The sequence below is a fragment of the Psammomys obesus genome, unplaced genomic scaffold (genome assembly GCF_907164565.1).
Source record: "Psammomys obesus unplaced genomic scaffold, mPsaObe1.curated_primary_1811, whole genome shotgun sequence".
NCBI classification, from domain to species: domain Eukaryota; kingdom Metazoa; phylum Chordata; class Mammalia; order Rodentia; family Muridae; genus Psammomys; species Psammomys obesus.
This window is the reverse complement of record NW_026590511.1, coordinates 862,605-886,764: the sequence shown is the minus strand read 5'-3', so window position 1 is coordinate 886,764 and position 24,160 is coordinate 862,605. Positions and strand designations below refer to the sequence as shown.

Here is a 24,160-nt window from a genome sequence, read left to right as displayed (position 1 = left end):
ACACGGGTCCCTGGAGGGCTAAGGAGCCATAAAGGAAGAGCTGCTCTGAGCCCAGAGACCACCCAAGTGCCCAAATGCCCCACGGCCAAGCCCCGGAAGCCAGCTCCTCCCGCCCCTCCCCGTCCTTGTGGAGACAAGGCCTCCCTGTCGCTTCGGCTGTCCTGGGATCACCATTTAGACGGCCTGCCTTTGCCTCCCGACCGCTGAGATTGAAGACATGTCCCACTACAAGAAAGCAAGGCTCCCGGAAGGCGTTACCCTGTGGAGAGGGTCCACAGCACATTTACTGAGCGCCCACGGGGCGCTCGGCCACGCTGCCCAGCCAGGGAAGCGCGGACCCACGCGCCTCCTCTCACCGGAGGCCGGGGGACGCTTGAAGACGGAGGAGGGGTTTCCAAAGAAGCCGCGCTCCAGCAGACCGGAAGTGCAAACACGTAGAGGCTCGGGAGCAGGAAGCGGAAGTGGTGGCGGCCGCCTCGGTTCCCGGAGCGGAGACAGACAGCAGGGCACACCTAGGGCAGACCGAGGCGGAGGTCGAGGGAAGCGGAGACGGGTAGGGAGTTCGCGGGATGGGAGGGCCGAGCCGAGAGAGGACCTCCAGTTAGCGCGCGTCGGCCTACGAGATGAGTTCCAAGGCCAAGAAACGCGTGGTGCTCCCCACGCGCCCCGCGCCTCCCACGGTGGAGCAGATCCTGGAGGACGTGCGAGGTGCATCCGCCCACGATCCTGTCTTCACCGCCCTGTCCCCTGAAGGTAGGAGGACCTGGAACTCCGAGTTCCAGGCAGATGGGAAGCTAACCGATTGCAGCCAGGCACTGAGGGGTGACCCCCTTTTTTTTTTTTTTTGGTCACTGGTCTTCCCTCCCTCTGCAGAGTGGGGTCATCATAAGCAAAGCCGAGGTGCCGCCGAGCTTGGCGACTTAAGCTAACCCAGGGGTCCAGGGCAGGAGGATTGCTGTGAGTTCAAGACCTTGCCTCAACAGGAGAAAAAAAGCCCACAACCAGTTGCTCCTACATGGAGATCTGGGAGGCAGCAATATGTGCAGGGCATTTCCTAGAGTTCCGCCCTAGAATCTGGGGTAGCCAAGGGGCCCTGTCCTCTCCGTGCCCCCCGAACCCTGGGGTTTTCCAGGCCTGTGACTGTTGACGATCTTCTAGGGTCTAGACAGGTCACAGCCCAGGGTGGCCCCATCTCCCTGTGTGGCCAAGGGTCCCCAAGGATGGGGGTCCTCCTGCCTCAGCCCCTTGATTGCTGGGTGTCAGGCTTGTGCCTGGTCAGGAAGCCCTTCCTCCCTACCTGTGAAGTAAGGCTGGCTGCTGGCTGCGGGTACCAACACTGTTTCTCCTTTCCAGACCCCCCAGACACATCCCCGAGGGCCGAGAACCAGCAGGAGCAGATCTACCAGCAGAGCCGGGCCTATGTGGCCATGAATGAGAGGCTGCGGCAGGCAGGGGAGGCACTGAGGCAGAAGTTCGATGATCTTCGGCAAGCCGGTCACAGGCTGGAGCAGGATGTTAGCCAGCTGACCTCCGCCGCCACCTAGAGCTACCCTGGATGCCCTCGGCCCAGGCCTGGGCACCTGGCAGCCAAAGGCCAACACTTGCTGTGCCAAAGCTGGACTGAGGGGACCCAGTGGCCCACTCTTCAGGCTTGGAGTTTGTTCCCTCTTCCGTCCTTGGTGGCCTCTAATTTGTAATGGGACTTGAGGACATAGCCACCTCCTTGTTCATGGGGACGCCAGCCCCGATTGCATCTAGGACGTGGCTGCAGCTCGGGGCTCAGAGCCAGTCTGCCCCATAGTGAGCAGGCTTTCACCCATGTGTTCTGCTGCCTCCTATCACCCCGGGCAGCCAAGGTCTTCATCCCCACCATCCTTGAAGCCCAGCAACCAGTATGTGCGGAGTCATCTTGTTTGAGAGAATGGACTGGCAAACCCCTCCCCGAGCCTGGCTAGGTCCTCCAAGGCCTCGCTGGCTTTCCTGTTCTCCCTGGGGCTGGGTGACTCAGCAAGGGGGTTTTCATTGGGGGGGGGGGTCGAGGGGTACAAGAGGAGCCCAAAGACAGGTGATAGCTCAGGGATGCCTGCAGCTCCCTGTCGTGCAAGCAGAGCTGGGCACTCACTGGACCCCTGTGTGAGGCGCCCCTTCTGGACCTGGGGTTCAGTTTACCTTCTTGCCACGCTAGGGTGGGTGGGCTTTATTCCTGGAAGATCAAAGGTGTTTGATTCCTGAGCATGGACCTCCCCTAAGCTGGACACTGGATCACTGGGGCCCACGCCTATGCCCGGCCCCTTCGCACCTCAGGCATCGGCCACTCTACGTGGGGTCTCAATCCCAAACGGCCAGGGACTGTGTTAAAAATGGCCTTCACGTGTGGCCAGGTTATTCCTGCCATTCCCCATTCCTGGTGGTCACCGACCTGTTTGGCCTGACTAGTGTAGCCTGGGTTCCTGGGTCCCTGTCTCTACCACAATTGGCCAGTGGCCAATGTCCGAGAGCAGATGGCCAGGTGTGGCTTGGCTGACCCTGGATCAAGTTCTGCTCCAGCATGTGGGGACCTGACGCCTTGTCCAGCCAGCTGGGAGCTCAGACCCACACAAACGCCTTGTGTGCTTGGACCATAGCTGCCGTAGAAAGTTCTGGACCCCTCACCCCCGCAGAACCCATGTTGAAGATGAAAGCCTTGGGCACCCCAGAGCGACTCACTTTATTAAAGATGTGAACAAGAACCAGAAGCCAGGCTGGTGTCCTCCCAGGGGTCTGCACGGGGCCGGGATCAATATGTACAGAAGTGTAACACTGTAGAACAGGACAGAGATGTGACGGCAGCAGAGGACAGGCTAACCAGGTGTGAGCTAGGGCATGACCCTGGCCGTGGGACAGACGGGACAGACGGTGAGGTAACTGGTGGGCGTGTCGCCCTGTTCAGGCACCCAGTGGCTAGTCTCCAATGGACGCTGGCAGCCTGGAGGACAGCAGCCCCTGCCTGTTCAGTCTCCAAGGGCACTCCAGAGGCTGCTGTCCCATGCCAGCTCTTCCCCTGGGCTGACAGTTGCTCTGTGTCTTTGTCCCCACTGTGTGGGTTGGAGAAGGCAAACGTGGCTGCTGGACCCGAGGCTGATGGGACAGGAGGTGGCCAGAAGAAGGATGGCTCTTGCATGCTGGTGCCGTGGCCCCAGACATCTCTGCTCCACTCTTGAGTCCTCCCCATGGCCCACATGGGGAAACCAAGGCACCGAGCAGCGTACGTACCACCCAGGGTCTCACAGCGCGTGGTGCTCGGTCTAGAAAGACGCAGAGCAGAACCCCAACCCCAGCCGGAAGTGGGTCCACCGCCATGGCCCTGGCGCAGGGTCACCCTGGGTGCATGGTGGGAATGAGTTGGCGTCCCAGAGCCACCTTGATTGGTCGTGAGGAAGGCCTTCCTGTCCCCTCCCTGCCAGTCACCCACAGGCCAGCATGCCCTGTCTGGCAGGCGAGGTCCTGGATGAGCAGTTAGTGCTGGAGTCCCTGCTGTGACACTGTCCCCGGAGTGGAGGCGACAAGGAGAGCAACAGGCATCCCTTGGACTATGTGGGATTTCGAAGCACTGGAAGGACAGTCGAGATGGGTGGGCACAGCGCCGGCTGGTCCGCCTCGTGGCGTCCCTAGCCAGCCTGCCCGTGCGTGGTGGCAAGCTCGAGTCTGTCTACTCCCCACCATAAAAAGCGCTGGTAGGAGAGGGCAGCGGGTGTCCACGGTTCCTTCCAGGGCCTTCCACCTAGTTTTCAAAACCACTTCTCAGCCTCCTGTGGTGGCACATCCCAGCACTCAGGAGGCAGAGGCAGGTGGACTGCTATGAGTTCAAGGCCAGCCTGGGCTACAAAGCGAGTCCAGGACAGCCAGAGCTACGTAGAGAGACCCTGTCTCAAAAGGGAGAAAAACACCTCTCGGAGCAGGGTCTCAAGGCCTGCTGAAGGAACTGTGTCCCCTGGGAAAACTCCCTCAGGTGGCCCAGGCTACAGGTCCCCTTGCAAAGCGCAGCCCGGTATCCTACAGGAGAGAGGTTGCTGGCTCTCTTTGTAGGAAGGAGTACTCTACCCGGGGTCCTGGGATGGAGGCCCTGGCTACCTTGGGTCTGTATCCCGCTCTCCACCTTGACCCCTGCTCTCCATGCCAGCCCCAGCCTTCCCACCTTGTCTCCAACCCCCACTTTGATTCCAGGCTGTGGCTGATCAAAGCCTGAGGACCTGCCCAGGTCCTGACATCTGGCATCACACACAGCAGGGAAGGACCAGGCTCCCACAGATGGGCCTGCCCCTTCCCACAGACGGTAGCTGCCTGGGCCTGCTCTCCCTGACTCCCTCAGTGCCCAGGACCCATCCAGCCGGCAGCCGGCTAGTCATCAGAGTTAGAGTCCCTCCCATCAGTGAAGGGACTTAGGGTCAGTCACCCTAGGATCACCTTACGGTCACCCTCGGCGATCTCTCGGCGGCCAGGAGTGCTCTGTGAGCAGCATGGCTGCAAACCCTCACCCGGCGCTCCTCAGCCGCCTCTGAGGAAGCACACATGCCTGGCAGAGTCGTTAGCCAATTACCCCGGCACTAACCACAGGCTTCCACCCTACAGGGCGGAGGCGGTCCCCCGGCCAAATGGAGGCGCACTGCTCTCCCCCGCTCCCAGCCTGTCCCCACCTTGGGCAGGCAAGCTCGGTCATCTCCCTAGAGGCAGCGTCCAGCCTCCCACCCGGAGCAGCCCAGGGCAGGTCCTGCATGGGCCCCACAGCTAGTGACCCTCGGAGCGTGGCTGTTCACCCCCTTCCCAGGCCGAGCTCGGGAAACGGCGCCGTGCGTGCCCCGCGGCTGCCAGTCTATAGCCAGTTCCCTCAAGCCCCAGGCGCGGAAGCAAGGGCTGGCTCTAAGGTGCGGAGATGCGAGCGGAACAGGGCCTCTGAGGGCCTGAGGTGGGCCTACTAGGAGCATCCAGCGAGCAGGCCCTCAGGGTGACGGGCCACAGGACGAGGACGGCCTACGCCCCCTACTCCTGGAGGCTGGCTGGAGAGGTGACAGGCGCTTTCTCCACTGCCGAGTCACTGGCCGGCGTGGCCACCGCCATAGGGCTGGGCACGTAGTTGAAAGGGGGGACCCGGGCCGCCCTGCTGGGGGAGCCGTGCCTGCTGGTGGGGAAGCCCCCCGCGACGACGCTCAGGCCCTCGTGGCTGAAGGGCGCGGAGGCAGGCGGCTTGGTGACGGCTGGACCGTCCACGTCGCTGCCCAGCGGAGCAGCGGGGCCGCCGGCCGGGGCCTGCGGGGGGTCCCTGCTCTCCAGGCTGGGCGACGTGCTGGAGTTGGTCTTAGAGGCGGCCACGTCCTCCGTCTGCACCACCGCGTCGCTGGTCTTGCGCTGCGGGGCGCCGGCGGGGCCGTCCTGGGGCGACGGGCTCCTGAGCGGCAGGGCCGTGGCGGGCAGCGTGCTGCGCAGGATGTGCGGGACGTCCTCGTCCCTGATGCGGCGCCAGGTGGTGCCCGGCGCGGCCACCCTGGGCAGCGGCCTGGCCTCGCCGTCGCTGCCCCGGCGAGGGGCGCCCGGCCGGCCGCCGGGGGCGGAGGCGGCGCCGTCCGGCCCGCGCCCCACGCTGATGTGCGGCAGGGACGCGTAGCGCTTGACCGTCTCGGGCCGCGCCGGGGCCGCGCGCACGGGCAGGCGCGAGGGGCTCTCGGAGCTGGTGCGCCTGGGCGCCCGCGGGGCGGCGAGCCCCGGCTTGGCCTGCGGGGACCTCTGCGGGGCCGGGGGCCGCCGCGGGGACGCCCGCAGCTCCTCACAGCGAGAGGAGCAGAGGAAGACGGCGGGGAGCGCGGGCCGGCCGCGGCGGGGCGAGGCGGCCGGGGCCGGGGAGGCCGCGGAGTCCGCGGAGGACAGCTCCGACCTGCGGCGCCGGAGGAGGCCGGGGGATTCCTTGATGAAGGTCAGCTGCCTCCGGAAGCCCGAGCGGTCCGAGGACTCGCTGCCGCTGGAGCGGGCGGAGGCCACGCGCACTAGGCCCAGGCGGCCGCCGCGAGCCCCGGGAGCCCCCTCGGCCCCGGCCCGGCCCCTGGGGCCCGGCTCTGGGGACGGCATGGCCAGCGCCGGTGGCCCTCGCCTGGCTGGCCTTTGCATGAACGGGATCCGAACTGGTGACTTCTGGGTCTTGTGTTGCTTAGCCAGAAGGGCCCGGGCCGGTGACTTGGGCGCCGGGGACCCTCCGGGGCCAGGCAGGGGCCCTCCAGTTGGGGTGGCCAGCGGGGAGCGCCTGGGCAGGGGCTGGGACGCGGGCGAGCTCTGTGAGGAGCTGGAGGACGGCGCCTTGGCCAGGCGGGCTGGAGGGGTGGCGCTGCGCGGAGGGTGGCTCAAGGCCGCCAGTTCAGAGATCTTGCCGGGTCGGTGGAGGCTCCGCGAACGCTGCTGTGCGGGGCTGGGGGCCTTGGCGGCCGTTTCCGGCGGAGCGGCACCAGAGGTCCCCGTCTTCTTGGGTGCCGTACAAGGTCCAGAAAGTCCTCTGGCCTGAGCCCGGGAGGCCGGGCTGGCCGTGTAGATGACCGTCCGCCCCCGAAGCATGGCCGGCTCCCCGGCCGCCGTTTTCTGGGTACCCCTGGCCTTCTCAGGGCCGCCGGGAAGCCGGGCGCTCCCGCCGACCTTGGCGGAGGCTGGGCCACGTTTCTCTGGACGCCAGGCGCTCCCGGCCTCGGTGGCAGGCTTCCGCCCTCTCCTGGGATTGGACGACGGCAGGGTGGAGCCCGCCGACAGCCCGGACACCAGAGACAGGAGGGAATCGGACTCGGAGGAGGCCTCCAGGCTGGTCTTGGCGGCTGCCTGGTGCAGCCACGTGACAATGGAGTTTGCGCCCTCCTGGATGGCCTGCCACTCCACACTGTCTAAGTCGGAGGCGGGGTCGGAGCCAGGCACCTCCTCACGGCATTTTCGGGGTGCCTCGGCGGGCCTCACGTCGGACCGGGCAGCCCTGGGTTTGCGCCGCCTCGAGCCGGGGACCTGGGTGCGGCGCCTGGGCAGGGCCGAGCTGATACACCGCTGCAGCAGTTTCTCCTCGGCCCTCGGGCTGGGAGAGCTGTCCTGTTTGCCGCCCAGGCCGGGGGCCCTGGCGGCTGCCTGCGCCCGGCCTCCCCGAGGGTGGCCGGCCGGCTGCTCTGAGGCCTCGGGCTCACTGAGGGAACTAGCCGAGGAGGTCAGGGAATAGCAGGGGGGCGTCTCATCCACGATCAGCCTGGGCTGGGCCCTCGCGGGTGCCGCGGCGGGCTGCGCCGCCCTAGCTGGGGCCTCCTTCCTGCCCGCGGCTTTCTCGCGCTTCAGAGCCCGGGGGATGGCGGACGCCCTCCGAGGTGGCGGCGCGGCGGCTGGCGGCTCCTCCTCGGAGTCATAGAAGCAGTACACAGCTTCCTCCGTGGGTGTCGTGAGGCACAGGGACTGCAGAGCCCCGTCCCCGCGGCTCCGGGTCTGGCACGCGCCATCCCTGCTGGACGGGGCGCTCTGCGGCCGGCTGAGGGGCAGCTCCAAGCCTGCCCGGTTCCTGCCGGCCCCTCGGGCGGGCTCTGCGCTCTTGCCAGCGCCCGCTGCCTTAGCTCGGTGCCCGCGGGCCTGCCTGGCGGGGGCGGCTCGGCCTGTGGGTTTCTGCCTGTCTGCGGGCCCGCCTGGCTTGTCCCTGGAGGGGCCCTGGAGGGTCTCGTCGCTGAGTGAGGCAGCGCTAGAGAAGTTGACGGGCGTGCCCTCGGCGGAGTCCGTGCCGCCGTCCTCCTCCGGAGCCTGGGCGGGCACCAACATGTACACGGGGACCGGCAGCGCGCGGCGGCCGGGCACCAGGGCCGAGGCCACCTTGTGGAGCCTGGCGGGCACGGCCGCCCCCAGACACTCCCGCAGCACCTCCAGCTCTTTCTCGGCGGCCGACCGAGCCCGAGAGCCAGTGGGCGCCGGGCCGTCCAGGCGGCCCCCGGCCTCGTCCCTGCGGCGGTGCCCGCTGCCACCCGCTGTGCGCTCTGGGCAGGCCGGCGGCCTCAGGCGCAGCTCCACGTCCTGCTGGACGTACAGCTCGTGCAGGGCCAGCGCGCTGAGGCTGGACGCGCAGGAGAAGTTCTCGTCCGGCTTCTCCACCGTGAAGCGCACGCTGCCCGCGTCCAGCTCCGACGGCGGCTGGCACCTCTCCCGACAGTCGGCGATGTCGAGGAAGCGTTTCACGTAGCTCTCCCACTGCAGGCTGAACCGGCTGGTCTCGGGCTGGCCGGGAGGCGCCGGCGGCGTCTTGCTGCGGCTCGGTGGCATCGTCTGCCCCGGGCTGTCGGGCAGCTCGCTGGGACTCACCGTGCCACTGCCCAGCCCGCTGCACGGGTCGCTGGGGATGGAGCTGGCGATGGAGCGGCTCTCGAAGCTGCCCAGGGAGCTCACGGAGCTACAGCGGCTCAGGACCAAGGGCGTCTCCTGGACGCAGTTCTCCGACGAGCTGGATGGTGTGGCGTCCTCCACCCCGAGGCCCCGGCTGCGCCCCCGGCAGGGCGCTGGGATGGACACGGGCAGAGAGGTGGACCCCGATGCCCGCCACGCCCCGTCCAGCTCGGCCTCTCCGGGACCAGCCTCCTCAAGCCCCTCCAGGGATGAGTCGCTGTCGTCAAGGTTCCCGGCCTGGCTGGGGCCGGCGTGGCCGGCGGAAGACAGAGAGGACAGAGAGCTACACCGAGACAGGGTCAGCGGCCCGTCCTGTGCCACCAGCTTCTGCAGCACCCTGCTTGCCACGGGCAGCGGGGGGGCCACCAGTTTCTCGGGGACTTTGCTCAGGCTGTCCGCAGGCAGCCACGCCTGCTTCCGGGCCCCCGGGGAGGCTCCCGGGCCCGAGAGGGGTCTGACGCCGGTGCCGGCGGCACCGTCCAGCAGTGGCACGTGCTGATAGGTGGGGGACAGCTTGATGGTGCGCACGCGGGCGGCTGCCGTGTCCCGGGCAGGCGGCTCGCTCCGGCCGGGGAGATCCAGGTCCAGCCGGCTAGGCCGAGTCTGCCCACGCGTGGGGTCGCCACGGTGCTCGGCCAGCGCAGCCAGCGGGCAGGGCCGCATGTGTTCCCGGGGACAATAGCCATCGCTCGTGCTACCGCTGTTGAGGCTGTCGTTGGAGAGGCTGGTGTGGGCCGCCTTGAGCCTCAGCAGAGGGTGCGCCCGGCCGCCGGCCTCGCGCCGCCCGCCCTCGGTGCCCCGGCACGGAGAGCACGACTGGGCGCGGCCCTCCCTCGGTGCCGGGGCCTCCTGCCCGGGGTCCCCCGAGCTGAGGCTGAAGCTGTCATCCGATGAGGTGTGCAGGGCAGAGATGTCCTCCACCAGCCGGTCGATCCGAGCCACAGCCAGCGCCAGCTTGGCCTTGGCCTTGGCGGCCACGGCCGCCTCCCCGCCGCCAGCCTCCTTCTCGGTCTCTAGGCCACCCTGGCGGGCGGCGGGGGCGCGCGCCAGCGCCTGGCCCTGGAGGAAGGGGCCGCCCAGGAACATGGACAGCACCGCCGGGCTGCCGGGCTCGGCCGTGGTGGCCGCGGCGGCCAGGGACGGCGCGTCGTCGTCGTCGAAGCAGCCGGAGTCCGAGGCGTAGTCCTGCACCAGCCCGTCGAGGTGGCGCAGCGGCGGCGGGGCCTTCTTCGACGCGGCCTCCGCCTCGGGCAGGCCCTGCTTCTCCAGGTGGCCCAGCGCGTGCGCCAGGTGCCGGGCGTCCAGCTCGGCCTCCAGAGCCCGCTGCTTGCGGACGTACAGGCTGGGCACGCAGCTGCCCGGGGACACGGCCGCGGCCGCCGCCTGGTACTTGGCCGGCCGGTGGGCCAGCAGGTTCCGCAGGGCCGCGGCGCTGCCCATGGCGATCATCTTGTGCTTGGAGTGCACCAGGTTGCGCAGCATGCCCACGGCCCCCAGGTCCCACAGCAGCTCCTGGTCGCGCGGGCTGCGGGCCGACAGGTTCCACAGGGTGCCGCACGCGTTGCTCACGATGGTCAGGCTGTGCGACGTGAGGTGCTGCAGCAGGGTCTGCAGGCAGTTGTGGTCGCGGAGCACCTGCCTGGGGAGCCCGGGGAGAAGGCGGGTGGGCAGGGCGCTCCGGCCGCGCCCACCGTCCGCACCGCGCCACCAGCCCGCTCCGGGAAGAGCTCCCGCAGGGGGCGCCGGCCGCAGCCCCAGCTCGGCCACGCCCACCCTGCCGGCCACACCCTCGACCACGCCCGCCCGCCCCGCGCAGCCCCAGCTCGGCCACGCCCACCCTGTCCGTCACGCCCACCCGCCCCGCACTGCTCCAGCTCGGCCACGCCCACCTGTCCGCCACGCCCCTCCACTCGGCTGCGTTACCCCCGCCTGCTAGTCAGGCCGAGGGTTAGCCACGCCCCTGCTCGCTACGCCCACCACGCCCGGAGCCGCCCGCTTTGGCCTTGTCCACTCTTTAGGTTGGAACTTAGAAAGAAACGAGCTAGCTCTGGCCTAGTCGCGCCCACGCCGCACTGTAGGAGCCGGGGCAGCTGTTGGTTTCCGGCTTTGTTTGGAGACAGCCTCAGAGGGAGCTTTTTTTGTTTGTCAGAACCGGGTCTCTCTGTGCAGCCCTGTAGACTAGGCTGGCCTCGAACCCAGAGATCTGCCCGCCTCTGCTCACACCACTGCCCATTTGTTTGCTTTTAAGGGTTAATTTTTTTAAGTTATTACTTTTTAGTTTCAGGTGAATCGGCGTTTTTTGCACATCACGTGTGTGCCAGAAGGGGGCGTCAGACCACCCGGAACGGGAGGTACCTGTGGCTGTGAGCCACCCACCCTGAGCGCTGGCGGTTCCAGCCGGGTTCTCAGTACATAGGTGCTGTAACTGAGAAACACCCATACCTCATCCCCCATCCCACCCCCACTCGGGGAGGCAGAGGCAGGCACATCTCCGTGAGTTCAAGGCCAGCCTGGTCTGCAGGACCGCGGCTATACAGAGAAACCCTATAAACAAACAAATAAATGGAAGATCTCACCTGATAGCCCTGACTAGCCTAGAACCTGCTCTGGAAGGTGGGCTGGCCTCCAGGGGCCGGGCCGAGCGTGCCCTGCCGCGTCCATCTCGGTATGAACACTATCTAGTAAGGTGGTTCGCTCTATGTGTGTGCGTGTTTGGCCTGCATGCTGGCCTGGTGCCCACCGAGGCGCGGAGCGGACACAGAATCCCTTGGGACAGCTCTAACCACAGAGCGGTCTCCGCAGCCCCACAATCCGAGGTGGGGGTCTCCCCTTCACGGTTCCTGCCTCTGCTCGCACCCTGAGCTGCTGCCCTCGCTGCCCTCAACAACGCGCACTATGGAGACATACAGGCCAAATAAGCCTTCTCCTCGCCGGGCCGCTGGCGTTAGAACCGGCTCTAAGCAGGAGCCGGGCGCCATGGCGCGGCCTTTACGCCCAGGACTGCGGGAGGTGGAGGCGAGCGCATCGCTGCGAGGCCAGGACAGCCGAGGAAACGGCCGCTCTCAGTCCACCCGAGGACAGCGCGCCCCCGCAGCCCGCCACCCCCTCGCCCCGTGGCGGCTGACCTGTAGTCCTCTCGCGTGGCGATGAGGCTGGACACGTTGCGCAGGATCCCGCCGCCGCTCTCGATGACCGCCAGTGAGTTCCCTTGGCAACGGTAGGTGAGGGTGCTCACCAGGAAACCCAGGGCGCCGTCCACCTGGCAGATGGCGGCCTTGTTCTCTGTGCTATGCGCAGACAGGTTCCACAGCGCGCTGAGCACGCTCTTTAGGGTGGACTCCTGCGGCGGGAGGCAAGGGTGGTCAGCATGAGAGGGTGAGGCCGCTCACGGCTGCAGCGCGGCCACACCACATGTACAAAATGCTGCAAAAGTAGTTCTTTGGAAGAGCGGCCGCCTAGAATCCCCCAGGGAGGGGCTGGGGGCGTGGTCAGGGCGGAGCCCCGCCTAGAATCCCCCAGGGAGGGGCTGGGGGCGTGGTCAGGGTGGAGCCCCGCCTAGAATCGCCACAGTGAGGGCTGGGACCATGGCTCATTGGGCGTGTGAACGACCTGCCCCGTTGTCTTTCCCACTCTGGGTCTGCGGTGGCTCCCTCCGACCTCCCCGATCCCAGGCCACCCTGCAGTGACATTTTTGAGGCTTCTTTTTTAAAAACACGCAAGTGTTATAGGAATGTGCTGCCTTCTTAATCCCTGGTGTGGGGTCGCGGCGCTGCTTCACACTGACCGAGCAGCTGCCTGCTTTGCCTCGTGCTCTAGCAGAAGCATGGTTTTGCTGTAGGCAGTTTCTGCGATTGCGTGACATTTGGAACTCTGGGCCCCGAGAAGCAGGGTTGGTGGTTTTGGGTCACTTAGGGAGGTTGGTTGTGGTTTGCTAGTAGCCACGGTCAAAGAATAAATAGAAGGAAGGAAATTGGGGCTCTCCTGATGCCTCCCTGCCTCCATCCTTGCTTCTCGCGTTGGGGGGTGAAGGCGGTGGGGAGGCAGGGTGGGGAAAGGAAAGCCCGGCGGTCAGCGCGAGCGGCGGCCCGCTCACCTTGTGGGCCCGCAGTGCACACTCCGTGAGGGCCGTCATGCTGCCCACCTCCCTCAGCACCTTCTTGCTGTTGAGGTCGGCTCTCCAGGAAAGGTTACGCAGGATGCTGGACACCACCTGGCCAGGAGAAGGGCGGCCTCAGTGGACCCAGGCCCAAGGGTGTCACCTTCCCCTCCACGGCGGCCCCGGAAGGCGGCCGGGGACACAACTTGGGGTGTTACTCATAGAAAGGGTCATGCCGAGACCTCAGCTTGGCCAGCCTGGGGAGCAGCCAGGCCCGCCCGTCCTGCGTACCTGGTGCAGCTCCTCGCTCTCAGAGCCCAGCTGGGCCACGATGGCTTCCATGCAGCCTCGGCGGGCACAGAGTGTGGCCTGTCGGGACCGACACGGAGCCGTTGAGGTCACAGCAGCAAAGACAAGGGACCCTTGTCCTTTGCCCCCTTCCCCCCACTGGCCAGCTAAGGAGAGTGGGCCTCAGACAGGCGGAGGCATCCGGATTCTGCCAGCCCAGAGGCCATGATGGTGCGGACGGCTGTCCCTGGCAGAAGCTGGTGTGGCTGCCATCTCAACGGAAAACTGTCTCACCTCCCGCCCACTCCGGACCCCATCACCTGTCTTCTCTGCCCCTCTGTATGCTGGGGGTATCTGTGCCCACCTCTTAGGAGCGGATCTGGACTGAGGTTGGGTGGAGAAAGTCTCAGGACGGCACCCGGAACCCTGCCCATCCTCCCGCCACCCCTGGGAACCTACCTTGTTGGCAACATCTCCAAAAGTGAGGTTGGTGAGGGTCATGCCAGCGTAGCGGCGCAGGGCAAGGTTGAGCGGGTCCTGGGTCATCTTGTGCATCTCGTAATCCACCTGCAGCAGCTCTGCCACGGCCTGGAGCCCCCCTGTTAGCGTGGGAAAGACAGCTCTGTGACAGAGAGGCTGAGGCCGGCAGCAGGGGTTCCTGTTTGTTTGTTTGTTTTGTTTTGAGACAGGGTCTCTCTGTGTAGCTCTGGCTATTGCAGAACTCACTCTGTAGACCAGGCTGCCTTCCAACTCACAGAGACCCGCCTGCCTCTGCCTCCCGAGTGCTGGGGTTCAAGATGTGCGCCACCACTGCCCGGCCGGTCCCAGTCCCTCCCGCACACACCACCCTCCCAATCCTCCATACCATGGCATCTAGAGGGGCCAGTCAACAGCTGTGTAAGGCCCGGGAGGGGACCCGAGGGGGACACTCACCAAGCTCATTCATCGCCCGGCGGTATTCCTCATCAAAGGACAACTTCATCACCGCACAGGTGGCCTGGCAGATCTGAGGTTCGATGGGGACCGGGGCTGTGGGCAGGGATGAGGTTAGCTGCCCACCCCTGGACTGATGTCCCCGGGTGATACCCAAGCCCTCCCTTGTCTCTCCGCATGCTGTCTCTGCTGCTTCAGAATCTGTGGCTTGTCACACACTCCCTGACTAATGGCCTCTGTCCAAACGTCTCAAGGCAGCGGAGCTGGTGCTGCTTGCACACCTGCATAGCAGAGACAGGTAAACAAAACCTGCCGCTGCGCAAGGGGCACCGGCCTGTAACCTTAGAGCCCCTTTGGGCTAGGGCAGGAGGGTCACAAGTTCAAGGCCAGCCTGGACAAATTAGTGAGAACGGGTGGTCCACCTTGGAGTTACAGGCCTCACCTAGAATCCCCCAGGGAGGGGCTGGGGCCGTGGTCAGGGGTAGAGCCCCTGCTTGGAATAACCCAGTGAGGGGCTGGGTGGACAGACTCTTGTTCACTCCTTTGCCCCACCGGCTAAAGGTCCCTCGGATTCAGCTAGACACAGCAAGAAGGTGAAGGCCCCGATGGTTGGCCACCCCCAGCCTGTCCCAGGCCCGCGGCTGCTGTGCACTCACTGCCTCCGGTCCCACTGTCTGTCCCGCTGTCGCGCGCCTGGAGCCAGTCCCAGCAGGTCTCGCAGTAGGCCCGGATCTGCTCTAGCACGTGCAGCACACGCATCTCCTTGCGCGCCAGGCCCTGATCCGGCTGGGAGAAAACGATGTTATGCAGGGCTGCGTTGGCGCGCATGCGTGCATCTTTGGCACCGGGTGCTCCAGGGGTCCCGGTGCGGACCCCAACCCCGGCCTCAGTGCCGTGAAGGATCTGGAGCAGCAGCGGCAGACAGCCCGAGCGGCGCATGGCCACGCAGCTCTCCGGCGAGCTGGACATGGCCAGCAGCGTGCGCGCAGTGTCTTCCTGGTCTCGAGTTGCCAACATGGATAGAAGCCAGAACACCACCTCCACCTACAGGGGGCACGGGACGGCCGCAGGTTCACAGCGGGAACTGTGCTCCGCCACCTCCGGCCACAGGGGTTGTTGCCTGGGGCCACTCGCCCCAAGCCACCGGCGGTCCAGCCTCGCTTTCCCTACTCACCTTGCTGTTGCCAGGCTGAGGGGCGCCATCTTCAGGGTGCGTGGGGACTTCCGCCTCCTGGTCCTCCTCCACCGTCACAGGCTTCACTGCCAGCAGAGCCTGCGGGAAGAGCATGAGGCCAGGGGGTTCAGGCTGCAACACACAAGGGTTGCAGACCCCTTCCTGGGCGCAGGAGAGGGGAAGGCCACTGAGCTGCTGGCATCTGTCATCACCCCTCCGGCCCTGACTCCGCTCGTCGGGGTACCTGGGGTTCCCTCTGCTGCACCCGGTCCTGGGCTTCCAACAGCTCCTTGTCAATCTGCTCCAGGCGCGAAGCGCGGATCTGGAGCACAGAGAAGGGGAAGAAAAGGGGCAACCTTGGCTGACCCCGCCCCCAACTGACCCCGCCTCCCCCATCCTCGACTCCTCCCATCTCTGTCTGCTTCTCAGCCTGGCCGCCCACTCCTCCAGTCGGTGCGCCCGCCACTCCCCGATGCCCCCACCCCCCCCACCCCGCACCTGCGCGCGTTGCACCATCTCGTCCGAGGTGCCAAAGCGCTCTTCCATCAGCGAGCGGATGTGCTGGGCCTCGAACTCCAACTGCTGCCGGATCAGATCCATCTGCATGGAGAACTGCCGGGAGAAGGCACGGGCTGCGGTGAGGCGCCACCCTGCCCCTCCTCCAGGCCCCGCCCGTTAGCCGGGCGCGCCCCGGGAGCTCACCGTGTCCACGTGCGGCAGCTCATCCAAGCGCTTGGACAGGCCCTGGAGCTGGGAGTAATACCACAGCTTCTCCTTCTCCTCCTTCTCTATCTCGCTCAGCAGGAAGCATCTGGGGGAGGGGCGCGGGGGGCCTCCTTACAGATGGCATTAGCAGGGACCCCCCCAACCCCTGCCCCCAGCTCTGAGGTGGGAGCTGGAAGGAACTGAGTGGGTTAAGAAAAGCTAACTGGAAGAGAAGAAAGCAATCCTTAGGAGGCTGAGGCCGGAGGATATCGGGGTTTGAGGTCAACCTTGACCTCAGAATGTAACCCTGTCTCAAAACGAGGGTTCAGCGAGATGGCTCAGCAGGCACAGGCACTTGTGGCCAAGTCTGAGGACAGAAGTTCCATCTTCAGAACCCACACGATGGAAGGAGAGAAGGGGACTTCAGCAAGATTTCCCTCTGACCTACACGCACACTCGAGCACACACAAATAAATATAAATGTAATTTGAAGAAGTTAAAAGCAGCAGAGCTGTGGGATTGTGTGCCTGCCATCCCAGCACTTTGGGAAGGGATCTTGACCAGCCCTGGCTACATAGCAAAGTTGAGGGCTACCTGAAAGCCTAGTCTCAAAAAATAAAAATAAAAAAAGATAAAATAGCCAGGCAGTGGTGGTGCACTCCTGGAATCCCAGCACTCGGGAAGCAGAGGCAGCCAGATCTCTGTGAGTTCAAGGCCAGCCTGGTCTACAGAGAGAGTCCAGGACAGCCAGAGCAGTGTAGTCTCAATCAACAAACCAAACAAACAGATAAAAGGGAATTCTAGAAAGACTGGGAGGCTTCAGGGCTCTAGAGCTCTCCAACACCCAATCATATCCGGTTTACCAACCAGGGGTCAGGCCCACAAGTCCTTCTTCACAGCTTGTCACATGGCACTGGAGAGGCTGAGGCTGGAGGACTGTGGCTAGACTCTATGCTGAGACCCTACTTCTCCTTCTTCTTCCTCTTCTTCTTTGGTTTTTTTCGAGACAGTGTTTCTCTGTGTAGCTCAGGCTGGCCTCAGACTCCCAGAGGTCCACCTGCCTCTGCCTTCCTGAGTGCTGGGATCACAGGCGTGGCACCGCACCCAGCAGACACCCCTCTTCTTAAAATGTTGGTTTAAATAGCCTGGGAAGTTGGCAGAGTGGGCGGAGGACGGGTGAGCAAGCCTGACTGTCTGAGTTTGACCCTGGATCTCTGGCTGTTCTCTGACTTCCACACCTGTGCTGTGGTGCTCCCCAAAGAATCAAATGTGGTCGGGGAGCCAAAAAGGAAAAAAAAAAAAAAAGAGAGAAGCCATCAGCAACTAAAACGACCCCTATTTTATGGAGCAGAAGTCTGAGGAAGCAGTGCAGGGCAGGCTTAAAATCACAGCTTGTCCACCACCCATTGGGCTGACCTCATGAGGCTCAGACAGGCTGAGCTGGGTTGTCCCCTCCAGCGCTGTCCCCTCCGCTGGCCCTGGGCCCAGAATTTTTGGGCTTCTGTCCTTCCATCAACAAAGGCCTCCTTGAGGATCTCTGGCGTTAGGCCGGATTCTGAGCCCTGACTTTGGATGTGGCTCTGTCCCTAGAGACGCCTGCATGTCTGGGACCTGGGGGTGGGGGGGCTCCTTCTCCCAGGAGCCTTTCCCCCGGTTGCCTGGAATGTCCCCCATCCTCTGTCCTCCGGCTGGGGTTCAGCCAGACAGGAATAGACTGGAGATGGAATGGAAGGGCCTGGCGGTGGGTGTGACTGGCTTGGGGGCGTGACCACAAGCCAGCGAGCCAATCAGAGGGCAGAGGTTCTTGGGGACGGGTCCTTTCCAGCGCCCTCTTACCGCTCCTGGTCTAGCTCTTCCAGCAGGCGGATGGTGGCTCGGCTCAGCTCCCCGAAGCTGTCCTTGGATGGCCCAGGGCCGTGCACTGGGCTTCCCTCTGGGGTCCGGGCAACAGGCTCAGGGCCCAGGGCTGGGGGCTGAAACTTTAGGTTGTAGAGGCTGCTGATGTCAGTCTGAAGAGCTGGAGGGAGGGAGTCACCGGTGAGGGTCAGCAGCCTGCCCCTGCTATATGCCCCTGCTGTCCATGGGCATTCCTGAGGGCACTCACCTTTCAGTTGCTCTAACACTTCTGTCTGCCCGGAGGACACCAGGACGCGCGCCTCCTGCTCCAGCTTGCCCTGAAGGTGTTTCAGGACCTCCTGCGGGCATGGTAGGAAAAGGGATGTGACCATCAGGGCCGCCTGGGCACACAGACATCCGTCACCCTGCCAGTCTATGTGCCCTGGGGACCCCTCTCTCGGCCCTCCCAAGACATCGGTGCTTTTGAGTTTGCGTCTCTGACCCATGGCCTCCACGCAGGCCCTCACCTTCATGCCCGAGGTCTCTGTCTCCAGCTTGGAGAGGTGAGTGGAGTTATCTCTCAGCTCCTGCCGTAAGTGTGTGTTCTCGGCCTTCAAGGCCTCCACCTGCCGAACCAGCTGCTCGTAGGAGGCCATGGAGCTGGTCATCTTCAACTCCTGCAGTGCCTGGGGCCAAGGAGACACAGAGTGGGAGCTGGTCACTGGTGCCCCTTCAGAGAGTCCTGGCCCCAAGTCCAGCCTGTCCTGGGTGTGCATGCCAGGCAGCAGCTGCTGTCTGGTGTGAAGCGATTACCAGCATTTGAGACTGACAGAGAGAGAGGGGAATCCAAGCTTAGAGCTCTGTGTGATACATACGAGACTGATGGCTGGACAGACACCTGCACTGACAGACAGAGGGACACACAGACATCTGTCGCCCTGGCAGTCTAGGTCAGCAGGTGGATGGGCCACCTGGAGGCCACCAGGCTCACAGACTGACACAGGAGAAGGTGGCAGCAGACAGACAGACGGACAGACAGTCAGGACTGGTTCCCCACTGAAGCACAGGTTTCCCAGGCTGGCAGACACACAGGGGAGGATGGGTCACTCTGGCACAGAACACCGAGAGCCAAGGAGCCCTGGCTAAGAGAACCGTGGGCAGGAGGCGGTGGACAAGACCCGGACTCACGGCAGTCACCCCAGGGATTTCAGTCCTGACAGAGAAAGGGTTTGAGGAGCAGGATGCCCTGTAGTCCCTTGTCCCTCCATTCATGCAAGGTTCCCCATGCCTCTGCTCATGGCTCAGCGCCTCTGTTCTGGCCTGAATACCATGCCCGTCCTGGGCTTGGTCACAGGCCAGCTCTTTGTGCTTCCGTCCGTCTTTTTTCTCGGGTCCAGCCTCCTCCTTCAGCTTGGCTCTCCCTCCATGGCCATCCTGAAACCCCCCCCCAACAGTCCCTCTTCCGTCTTTGTTCCCCTCCATCTGCGGGCGCCCCCTCCCTCCGCCTTTGTCTGAGGTCCACCAATAGCATCGCGCCCCATCTGCCGCCTCCTCCCTGGGAGCCCCCTCTCCTCAGTCTTGAGACTTCATCCGAAGCAACCCCACCCCACCCTGCCAGGTGATGCTTGATCCTTTGTCGTCGTCCCCCCCCCCCGCCCCATAATCTAATGCTCATTTCTCCTCCTTCTCTGGAAAGCCCTTGCCCACCCTGATGTCACTCAGGGCATGGGCGGAGGAAACCAACGAATGTCTGGGGGACTCAGTCCCCCTCCTTCCATCCTGCCTGGGACCTGCTGTGGACCTAGCCATGCCTTCTGTCTTCTTTCTACAAAAGACCTAAATCTTAGCTCTCCCCAGGAGAGAGAAACTGAGGTTCAGGGCTGGAGAAGTGGAGGATGGAGGGGGGGAGGGGAGACATGTAATCAGATCCTAGACCCTGAGATACCCAGATCCGAGCAGTCACCCAGGTATGGTGGCACACACCTGCCATAGCCCAGCATTCAGGAGATGGAGCCAGGAAGATCAAGAATTCAAGGCTAGCTTAGGGTACATACTGAGTTCATGGCTAGCCTGAGCTACGTAAAACTCTGTCTTAAAAGACCAAAAATTAAAAAAAAAAAAAAACAAAAACAAAAACCAGATCGGTCCTCTCTCCACGCCTCTGTGTGTCTATCTAAAGGCGGGGAACATCTACTCTGGCCACCCGGGATAGCTGATGGGAGGTCCCAAGGCCTCATTGTTAAGCTTACCCAAGCCAAATATGGGGTGTCTCACGTAGGGTCAAGGCTCATATCTAATGTAGCCCCGGGTTGGAGTGAAGGCACCCAAGCCATGCCCAGCCAGGAGGAACAGGCGAAGCTCGGCAGGCGTTCCCATCCCCACAGCCCGCGTTTGTCCTCAGTCCATACCACTGCGCTACCACCCTCCAAGCCGGGTGCATCGAGTCCGACCCCCCTCCCCCGCCTCTGCACCCCTCTCACGGGGCTGCTCCTCCCAGCCTCTTCCCGCCTGCTACAAACCGAATTCACATTCCCCTCCAGAGGGAGCCATGAGCTCAGCTCACAGGTCGGGCGGAGTCCATCCTCCTAGTGCTCCCAGTGCCCTGGGGATAAACCCTGACACCCCTCCTCCCAGGCACACAGGGATTCCCTGGGAGCCAAAGAGAGCGGCACCGTGTCCTCAGGTTCGCGCCTGAGGCCTTTCCCGACTCCTGTAGCCCACATCCTCCATCTTCCTGCAGAAAGCCCTCCAGTCTGCCCCTAACCCCAAAGCTCTGTCAAGTGGCCATCAAGATGACAGACAGGGAGACGGCAGTAACGCGATGTGGCTCCGCTGAGAGTGATTCAGAGGAGGGAGGGGCTCGTCTCTGAATCCGCATCATCCCATCCCCTTTACAGAGAGGAAAAAGAACAGACCAGAGACACACAGCACCTCCCCAGGGACGTATCCTGCTCTCCAACTCTCCTCCACTCCTTACACATCATCTCCAAAGGATCCGGTGTGGAAGCCGCGTGCGCGTGCGTGTGTGTGCGTGTGTGGGGGACCAGCCTCAGCGACTCAGATGCCTGCCTGTCTCATCCGGACTCAGTTTCCCCTCAGTTCCGATTCTGCGCTTCAGTCCATACTGACAGGGCGCGGCAGGGCGCGCCCCTGCCGTCCGCCCAGGGGAAGACGCATGGCTTACTTGCATCTGGGCTAGCTGTGAGGCCTGGGGCCTCCTGCCTCCTCTTGGCTAGGCCTGGAAGCCAGACCTGGGTGTCTAGGTCTCCGCCGGTCTCAGCAGCACAGACAGAGGGGGTTGTTCCGGGGGACAAAGCCGGATCCCGGCCTGGCCAGGCGGCGCTGCCGCTCCCGGCGCTGGGCGAGACCACCGCAAGCGAGCGGGGGAGGATGCGGGATGCGGGATGCAGGTGCCTGGACCAATGGCGGTGCGGAAGACGAGCTGGTGCCATGGCGACAGCCAATAGTAACCCAGGGCGGGGACCCGTGCTGACTGCAGGGCGGCAGGCCTGCTCTGGGGCTTAGGGGCAGATAGGGGGGCATTGGGATTGACAAACCCCTTACTAAGGGGGAAAAGGGCACCCCAGAACCAATGCCTCGTGCAAACCATCGATTTGGTAAATAGTACACCGAAGCCTTAGGGGAAGAGGACCACTCAACCCACCTGCCAGGCCTGGAGGTGTCAAGACAGGAAAGGGAGACAAGCAAAGCCAGAGTGCCCTGAGGTCCTGAGTGCCCTGGGACTTGGAAGGTTGGGAAATGGGCTGGAGAGAGATTGGCAACCCCTCTCCATCTTTCTCCACTCCCCTAGCAGAGCATCAGAGCCAGGACCTGCCATTTCAGGTGACAGTTCCTCTCTGTGACTCCTCTATGTCCCCTTCGGTCTCTCTCCATCTCTGACTATCTGATGCCCAAAGATTCCTTGAAGGGTGCCCCTGAGGCCGTAACCTGCAGAGCCCGGGGCTGGAGAGATGGTTCAGGGGTCAAGAGTGTATATTACTCTCCCATCGGACACAAGTCCGGCTCCCAACAGCCAGGTCCAGTGGCTCACGGCTGCCTGGACCTCCAGTTCCAAGGACCCCTCCCCTCCAGTGACTGCCTGCACCTGCTCCTGTGCTTACACCCCGGTCTACAGCTCTGAGCAGTCCAAGGCAGCCAGCCCCGCTCACAAGGTTGTCAGAGCTGAAGAGATGACTATGCAGCCTACAGCGGGGTTTTCCCCACAAACCACGGTGCTCCTGCCCCTCTGTGCATGCGAAGGGGTCACAGAGGGCACCGGGCCGGGCAGGGGCCACCACCCCACAGTGTTTCTAGGCAGTAACAGCCAAGGGCACCAGGGGCCGAAAGGCTTCTGTCCGAGACCCATCTTAGGCCTGCAGTTGCTGTAACAAAAACCTCCAGCCAGCCGGCATCTAGAGTCAGCCACGGCTGGCCCTGCTGCCCGGGAGGAGGTGGCAGAGGGGCTCTCGCTGGAGGTGGGGAAGGCTGTCCTTCATGCCTGTCATTGCAGCACTGAAGCTGAGGCAGGAGGACTGCAGGGAGTCCAAGACCAGCCTGTGCTGTCTCAAAAATAACAGGGCTGAAGAGGGATGTGGCATGGGGCAGAGCTGACTAGCTGGGGTCCGGGAGGGGCCCACGCCTGAATGGAAGAAGGAACAGGGCTTGGTCGGGCATGGCGGGTGTCTGGCACTGCAGTGGAGTCGGGGTCATGAGGTTCGGCCAGGGCAAGCAAGGCTGGGAAGGGCCTCATAATTCAGGTCAGAGCCGAGCAGGGCTGGAGTCAGAGCTGAGTCGCTACAGAACCCAGAGCCTCTCGGCTCCGGTTCTGCCTTCATCTCCTGTCTTGACCTTGGGAGTGACGGTGTCTGGCTTGGGTGTCCCTTCTCCCCTGTTCCCTCCCGGACAGGACAGCACAGTTTGACAGGTCCTTTCTCTCGGAAGAGACCTGGTCTGGGAAAGGAAGACTGGCCGCTTCCCCCAGAGAAACTGAGGCTTGGGCTAGGAAACACTCAGATCCCAGTCAGGCCTCTGGAGAGGATGGACTCTCCTGCCCGCTCTCCTTGGAAGGCTACGGGGGACCCTTAGGCAAGATGCTTTTAGCCCCAAACCTTTACAGCATTCCCCACTCCCATCCCCTCCTTGCCGGATGAGCCACGGTCCCCAGGCACTCGAGGCCCAACCCGCACCTGCTGCAGAGTGCCCAGGCCTCAGCCTCAGGGTACTCCAGCCTTCCCAACAGGCTCTGTGCACACGGGGACCTCTCTCTGTGACGCTGCAGTCTGACCCTGCTGGTGTCCTCTTGGTGTCCTTCCGTCCAGCCTCCCCCAAGTGGGCTCCATTGGGTGTGGGGTGGCCTCAGAGGTAGCTTCACGACCACATGCTGGTCATCATTTGGGCATGCTGGGTGCTGGGTGACCTGGCACAGCCTAACGGGGAGGAGTTAGCAGCTGCTGGACCACGGTAACGGACCTCAGTGTCCCCAGAGAGGAGCAGGCTGACGACCCTGGGCAGCCCCTTCTGAAACCCCTAGCTTACAAGCTTTCCTTCGGCTCAATCATGTGACCTTGGGCGGCTTAGCTGTGCCCTAGCCTCAGTTTCCCCTTACGTGGCCGAACTGCAGTAAAGCAGGGCCCAGGAATGTCATGGTTAGTGGACACTGGATAGGTAGGCCCTAGCTCAGCAGTGTCCACAGAGAAACCGAGGCCTAGCAAGTGCAGGGCGTGGTCGGGGCCTGCATCCTGCGCTGGCTGGAGCCCGAGCTCGGTGTGCCGCAGCTGCAGCTCTCTGTCCCCAAACCTGCAGGTCTTCCAGGAGAGGGGAGAGGGTCTCCTGCTCAGGGATGCTCCAGCAAGGAAGGCCTGCGCTTGCGCAGGACCCAGGAGGGGTCGCTGCGGCCCAGGGGAGGGGAGCCCAACCTCATGCACATGCTCAGGCAGTTTCCTTGGCAACTGTCTCCAGAGCAACTATGAAAGACCCCCAACCCAAGTCGGCTAGCTCAGCCAGGTGTCCTCTACTGTCCCGGGGGCTACGGTTCCCACAGTCAAGACCCCACCTGGCAGTCCGGGCACCGCAATCCCCACCCAGGACTCCCTGCACCCTACCTGGTCCCCGAAGAAGGCTGACTGCAGGAGGCTCAGGAGACCCAAGAGCCCCATGGAGCCTCGGCCGGACAGCAAGCGCCCCGCCTTCGGCCGCAGAGAAGGAAGGGGGCCAGCACTGCGCCTGCGCACAGACATGGGCGGGAGGGGGTGTCACTCTACTAATGAGGGTTGACTGAGGATGTAGGACAGAGACCTCCTTGGGCAGAGGGACAACGCGCATTTCTAATGAACCCGGGACCGGAGGGGGGGGAGACCCTAAGGGCTGCAAGCTGTCCAAGGGGCTCACGTTGAAGAGGATGGGTCCCATGGCGAACCCGGGTGTGTAGGAGCTAGAAGCGCCACCCTGTGGCTGGGATACCATGCGTCCGTGTGGGGACAGTCACCTGGGTTCCCAGATCACAGCTTATTTGCTGGGGCGCAGGGATGGAGGGGATACTCAGGGGACGGATGGGGACTGTCATGTAAACATCATGGAAACACGTACCATGTGCCCGACACTGTACAAGGGCTAACAGGTCTAACCCTGGTCTTTGGCTACTTAGCATAAGCAAAAGGTCAGCCTCATGGGGCGGCACACGCCTTTAAACCCAGCACTCGGGAGGCAGAGGCAGGTGGTCTCCG

The 24,160-nt window shown here is 63.8% G+C and overlaps 2 protein-coding genes across 3 annotated transcripts; one reads left to right on the top strand and one right to left on the bottom strand.

Annotated features, from left to right (window-relative positions):
• Window positions 1-16: 16 nt before the first annotated feature.
• On the top strand, window positions 17-2,735 carry CUNH19orf25 (chromosome unknown C19orf25 homolog). Its single transcript, XM_055607629.1, has 2 exons — window positions 17-753; window positions 1,354-2,735. The coding sequence occupies exons 1-2, from the start codon at window positions 624-626 to the stop codon at window positions 1,542-1,544; spliced, it is 321 nt and encodes a 106-aa protein (XP_055463604.1). The 5' UTR covers window positions 17-623; the 3' UTR covers window positions 1,545-2,735.
• Window positions 2,736-2,814: 79 nt separating this feature from the next.
• Apc2 (APC regulator of WNT signaling pathway 2) lies at window positions 2,815-23,854 on the bottom strand. Of its 2 annotated transcripts, XM_055607619.1 has the most exons (16): window positions 23,826-23,854; window positions 23,540-23,660; window positions 17,966-18,124; window positions 17,707-17,797; window positions 17,439-17,619; window positions 15,600-15,708; window positions 15,396-15,509; window positions 15,142-15,219; window positions 14,898-14,996; window positions 14,380-14,767; window positions 13,724-13,819; window positions 13,250-13,389; window positions 12,794-12,871; window positions 12,500-12,616; window positions 11,532-11,746; window positions 2,815-10,045 (listed from the first exon to the last, which is right to left on the bottom strand). In XM_055607619.1, the coding sequence occupies exons 2-16, from the start codon at window positions 23,591-23,593 to the stop codon at window positions 5,017-5,019; spliced, it is 6,948 nt and encodes a 2,315-aa protein (XP_055463594.1). In that variant the 5' UTR covers window positions 23,594-23,660; window positions 23,826-23,854; the 3' UTR covers window positions 2,815-5,016. The 2 variants fall into 2 exon arrangements, with proteins under 2 accessions (XP_055463594.1, XP_055463592.1); XM_055607617.1 differs by lacking the exons at window positions 23,540-23,660; window positions 23,826-23,854 and adding an exon at window positions 20,623-20,775.
• Between the last annotated feature and the right edge of the window lie 306 nt (window positions 23,855-24,160).

Excerpts from the sequence above, each read along its gene's own strand:
- CUNH19orf25 (XM_055607629.1), top strand. The coding sequence starts at position 624 with ATGAGTTCCAAGGCCAAGAAACGCGTGGTGCTCCCCACGCGCCCCGCG. Across the intron at positions 754-1,353 it reads CACCGCCCTGTCCCCTGAAG|ACCCCCCAGACACATCCCCG; the intron begins GTAGGAGGACCT and ends TCTCCTTTCCAG.
- Apc2 (XM_055607619.1), bottom strand. The coding sequence starts at position 23,593 with ATGGGGCTCTTGGGTCTCCTGAGCCTCCTGCAGTCAGCCTTCTTCGGG. Across the intron at positions 17,620-17,706 it reads AGTGTTAGAGCAACTGAAAG|CTCTTCAGACTGACATCAGC; the intron begins GTGAGTGCCCTC and ends CCCTCCCTCCAG. Across the intron at positions 11,747-12,499 it reads GTGCACTGCGGGCCCACAAG|GAGTCCACCCTAAAGAGCGT; the intron begins GTGAGCGGGCCG and ends CTCCCGCCGCAG.